Source organism: Rhinolophus sinicus, linkage group LG04 (assembly GCF_036562045.2).
Source record: "Rhinolophus sinicus isolate RSC01 linkage group LG04, ASM3656204v1, whole genome shotgun sequence".
NCBI lineage: Eukaryota > Metazoa > Chordata > Mammalia > Chiroptera > Rhinolophidae > Rhinolophus > Rhinolophus sinicus.
This window is the reverse complement of record NC_133754.1, coordinates 87,381,375-87,386,375: the sequence shown is the minus strand read 5'-3', so window position 1 is coordinate 87,386,375 and position 5,001 is coordinate 87,381,375. Positions and strand designations below refer to the sequence as shown.

Sequence of the window (5,001 nt, the reverse complement as noted above, 5' to 3'; positions counted from 1 at the left end):
GCCCTTTTTGAATATAACAAATATTTTACAATGTTCATGTTTTAATCTAGAAATGAAAATCATAAATAGTCTACTTATTCATATAATGTTAAAAGAAAATCAATATAATGCTGTAACTATAAGATAACAAATAAAAGGAAGACAAATATAACAGAAAAAAATCTATTTCCCTAAAAATGTTCAGGCACTATCACGTTAATGAAGCTGTTAAGTTTTTGCATCTGAACATGGACTCTATGTGGCTGCAATGGCGCCGGACACAGTGTTTTTGTGGGGTTTATCCACAACTTGATACCCAGGCAGCCCTTTGAAAGTCCTCCACCTGAGGGTGTCTAAGAAAAAACTCCTCTCCTTGTTGAGCTGAAGGGATGGGACTGGGGTGACAGAAGGGATGGGGTGACTCAGGCCATAATGGCGTTTGCAAACAACTAGGGTCATATTCAATGTAATTGTTTCCCCAGCTCTCATCTTCCCCAGCTACTCCAGGACCTTAGCCCTCAGGAGAGGCTCCTTTACTTCTAGGGAACATGAACAGCTCTCACAGGGCCTCCTCCTGAATCTAGGCCCTGGAAGGCAGTGCCTCTCTAAGAGCCCGTTGGTGCCCCAGAGCGGCCTCCAGAGGCCCTGTATGCAGTCCACATGGCCTCAGGCTTCCCTGGAATTCTTGGGGCAGGAGGTGTGGTCCTTCCCTAACTGTGTCACCTGCGGGATACTCAGCACCCAAGCAGCCTGGTTTGGTGCCTGTAAGCCCCTCAAGTCAATGGCTCCTTCAGCTTCTGCCTGCCTTACCTCTCTCTCTGGGGCTCACACATGGGGGCCACTCAGAGTAGCACCCCCTGTGCCGCAGGCTCTAGGCACACCCTATCCTGAGCCTGCTAAGTCCTTAGCCTCTGCCAGCCCCAATCCTCCTGCAAATCAAATCCTGGCAGAATTCCCACGGACTCATCAGCAAGGTCTGGACAGGACTGAGTCCCTGCTTCTCACCCTGCACCACAGGTGAGAAGGACAAGCCCTGCTCCAGACAGTTCTTTGTTGCTTTGAGACTGCCCTGGAGTAATGACAAAGATTCTTTGCCTGACCCAATGTTAGTCAGGCTCCGGAACCCTCTCCTAGGCCCATCTGTACACTTGCTTGTAAAATTCAGTTTTAACAAAAACCCTGCTAAGTCAGTTTAACCAGAACCCCCAGCCTTCATATCTGATACCCTTCAGTATCTTCCAGGTAGTGGCTGGTCACCCACCCTAGCCTGCCTTCAGCGAGAATCCTGTTATTCACTCAGGCAGAAACCCCCCTTACCCTTGAGGTTTCCTCTGAGTAATTTTCCATTCACTGCTCCCCACCCTGTTCTTTGGCTATAAATCCCCACTTGCCCATGTTGTATTCAGAATTGAGCCCAATTCTACACTGAGGTCTCTTTACCCCTATTGCAACAGACCTGAGTAAAATCTATTTTTACGGCTTTATGTCTGCCATCCAGCTCTGGTTTTTCTTTGACAATAATTCCACACCCTCCCTGTTATCCCTTCAATCATGCTTCTATTTCTCACCACTCATCTCGGTCCTTGCAAACTGACTACAGCCTACAACCACAGGCACTCAACAGCACAAGACAGCAGTGACACCAACACCAACACAACACAGTGATGTACATAACACTCTGTGTTTCTGACTTTTCATCATTGCTTCCTCCTGTGACGCTACATAGCCTGACAACAACAGCAAATACAGTAGGGTGTTTGCCTTTTACAAAGCACTTTGTCAGTGTGACATGCTGAAAGAGAAATGACTTATAAACCCTGGCAAGGTCATGAGCAAGTTATTTACCATGTCTGAGCCTGATTTTCATTTGTAAAATGGGAGAATCATAACCGCCAACTGGTTTTTTGATATTTTAATGAAATAATGAGCGGAAAGCAGAAAGTGCTGCACAAATGTTATGGCTTAGAAGAGACAAATCACTGTAACTCCAGACCCAAATCAGATAGCTATGCAGTTAATGGCTTCTGGGTGGAACAATTTTTTTGAAAATTATATTTGCTGGTGGTCTCATTTTTACTGGGAAAAATATAATGATACTGTTCAAGAAAAAAATAAACAATGACTTTAATTGCCTATAGTTCCACCACATTGACACAAACTTTTTAATTTTTATGTTTTACCTTCAACAAAGATACCTAATTTTTAGAAGGTTTTAATCATATTTAGGCAGTTTTTTAAAGCACGTATGGTTCCAAGCAAACAAAAGAATCTCGAGGCACCAGAAAAACCTCAAGGCCTGAGCTGAAGGAAAAAATCGGATTCTCAGATTTCACCACTAAGGAGGTCACAGGATTATGAGAGGAAGGGAAAGAGAAAGCGGCTGAACTTGGGCACAGCTGTGAGCACGGCACCCTCCTTTCTGCATCGAGTCTGAACTGCTAAGAAAGGGAAGTTGATGCTGGGCCTTGCCCTGTCAAGAGCCGAAGCTATCTTTCGGCCCATCCCCGGCCAGGACTGTGGGGGAGCACTGGAGCTGAGGGAGCGGCTACGTAGCCTGCCCCACCCCCACCACAAAGGAAAAGGAAGCAGAAAAGGGACAACCACAACTGTCACCACACTTCCTTTTCGTCTCGCTCTTGGGACATTACTGACTAGCAGCTGCATAGAAGACTGGCAGAGGAGGAGCTTCTGGCCACCGTCTAATAGCACCAAGGTAACTTTAAGTTTTACTCTTCTACCCTGGCATGAGGAATGAACAGAGGCTGTCTTACCTGCCTCCAGGGGCAGGTGAAATATACTCCTGGACTGAGATGTCCGTTCACCTGTCCCAGCCAAGATTTCCCCTGACTAAATTGGGAACCGGTCTTACTCTTAAAATTTGGGATTTTTGAAAAATAGGAGTTGTGTTCTAGAGGTAATTTACTGTAATTTACCTTGGTAAGAGAGTGGAGGAAACCACTTTGCTCTGACTGGGAAATGTGTCCCCAGCCAACAGTATTTATAAATAACTGCAGTTTACAGGATACAGTGCTGGCCCTGTAGGGAGTTCCAAAGGCAGCAGAAGTTACCATGAGCCGGCTGTCCCCTTCACTCGGTGCACTAAGCCCAAGATAGCTCCTATTTCAGGGGTTAGACTTACAGAAGGAAAACAGAGGCTAGAAGCCACAGACTAGCAAGAATTGAAGAAATGTTTCAGTCATTTCTACTCAACTAGATTTGTCTAACTGGAACTTCGTTTTGTCTTCTTGCTTTAACTACCAACAAATGTGAGCCCACATTCCGTGTCTTCCAGGGGGTCCTGCCCTCTTCTTTGAAGCAGGCTCCCCAGAAATAGGTCAGCTGATTGTAATACATGCACACTCTTACTTCCTGGCCTTTGGGAATCCAGGCCTGTGTTTGAAACCTGGCATTGTAAAGATGCTTCCTACTTTGGAAGTAGAAGTTCTTCTTCCATATACCTGCATGGATCTGTGTGTTCCTTCCGAAAAGAACGGCTAATATGTGCGCCTGGTCTTTCTCCTCCAGGATTTAGCAGCGGCTACCATGGGTTCTATGAATTCCCGAGGTCACCAGGCAGAAGCCCAAGTGCTGCTGATGGGCCTTGACTCAGCTGGCAAGACTACACTCCTGTACAAACTGAAGGGCCACCCACTGGTGGAGACCCTGCCCACCATTGGCTTCAATGTGGAGTCTCTAGGAGCCCCTAGGCAGGCATCTTTGACTTTCTGGGATGTTGGGGGGCAGACTCAGCTCAGGGCCAGCTGGAAGAACTACCTGGAAGGCATAGACATACTCGTGTATGTCCTGGATAGCACAGACGAAGTGCGCTTGCCCGAGGCCGTGGCTGAACTCAGGGAAGTCCTGGACCATCCCAACATGGCCAGCGTCCCTTTCTTGGTGCTGGCCAACAAGCAGGAGGCGCCTGACGCTCTTCCGCTGTCTGAAATCAGGGACAGGCTGGGCCTGGAGAGATTCCCGGGCCGCTTCTGGGAGCTCCAGGCCTGCAGTGCCCTTACTGGCGCGGGGCTGCCCGAGGCCTTGCGGTGCCTGAGGGGCCTCCTGAAATCCCGCAGCCGCTGTGTCTCCAGGTGAGCACAGTGCAGCAGCAGCCAGTGCAGACAGCAAGCAGTCTTGATGCAGGCAGAGCAGCTTATCTTTGCTCATACAAACCGGAAGAAGCCGCTGGTCCTTGAGAATCTGAAGTCCGGTTTATCAAACAAGAAATCCTGTGCTTGGACAGGGTGTTTTCTTCTTGGGACTTATTGGCACTGGTGTTTATGTTGAAAATCAACCTGTTCTTTGAATAATGATACACTAAGGGAAAAAAAACATACCTCAACACACTTCATAACAGGTTGCCAAGTGTAAACTGAGCAATTGTAATAATAAAGAAACAAGTAATAATAGTGCATACTAATTAAGACCTAAATTCACAGAGGGAAAGGGGTTTTAAAATCAAATCAGCATATTATCTGGACATGGTCGTGATTTTATGAGTGATTTTCCCTGGTAGTCCCAGGGTATATGCCCTGGTCACTCTGAGAGCAAGCAGCCAACGCGAGCAGAATCGAGCGGGAGAGTCTGCTCCCATGGAATCTTGGGTTGAGAAGGTCCCTGGGAGCTCAGCCCTGGGTAAGGGGCAGCGAGTTCCACCCTTCCCAAACCGATCCTCTTCTGTCCTCTTGTATTGGTCTTTTCCAAAACCTCTTATTTTTCCCCCCTTATTTTTCTCCTTCTTGTAGCACATCTTTCCTTAAATATCAAATTAATCAATAATTTCATTCATTTATTCATTGATTTAATAAAAAATATGCAGAGCATTGAATTTGTGGCAAATGGCACTGAACTTTCAGTTATGAACCAGGCCCTCTAGATGGGAGGTGTGGATTTTGAAGATTCATATAACAGCAATAAATCTCTCTCACTATTAGTAGTAAATACTTCCTATAATCTGAGTTTTTAATGGCACACAACTTGCATTTGGCACCTACTCTCATGTTAAACAGCTCTAAATGTTGGCTA

At 46.5% G+C, this 5,001-nt stretch overlaps 1 protein-coding gene across 1 annotated transcript; it reads left to right on the top strand.

Annotated features, from left to right (window-relative positions):
• The first annotated feature begins 2,245 nt into the window (after positions 1 to 2,245).
• ARL11 (ARF like GTPase 11) lies at positions 2,246 to 4,799 on the top strand. Its single transcript, XM_019748043.2, has 2 exons — positions 2,246 to 2,692; positions 3,505 to 4,799. Exons 1-2 carry the CDS (start codon positions 2,435 to 2,437, stop codon positions 4,069 to 4,071), a joined length of 825 nt encoding a protein of 274 aa, XP_019603602.2. The 5' UTR covers positions 2,246 to 2,434; the 3' UTR covers positions 4,072 to 4,799.
• Positions 4,800 to 5,001: the final 202 nt, after the last annotated feature.

Excerpts from the sequence above, each read along its gene's own strand:
- ARL11 (XM_019748043.2), top strand. The coding sequence starts at position 2,435 with ATGCTGGGCCTTGCCCTGTCAAGAGCCGAAGCTATCTTTCGGCCCATC. Across the intron at positions 2,693-3,504 it reads CACCGTCTAATAGCACCAAG|GATTTAGCAGCGGCTACCAT; the intron begins GTAACTTTAAGT and ends TTTCTCCTCCAG.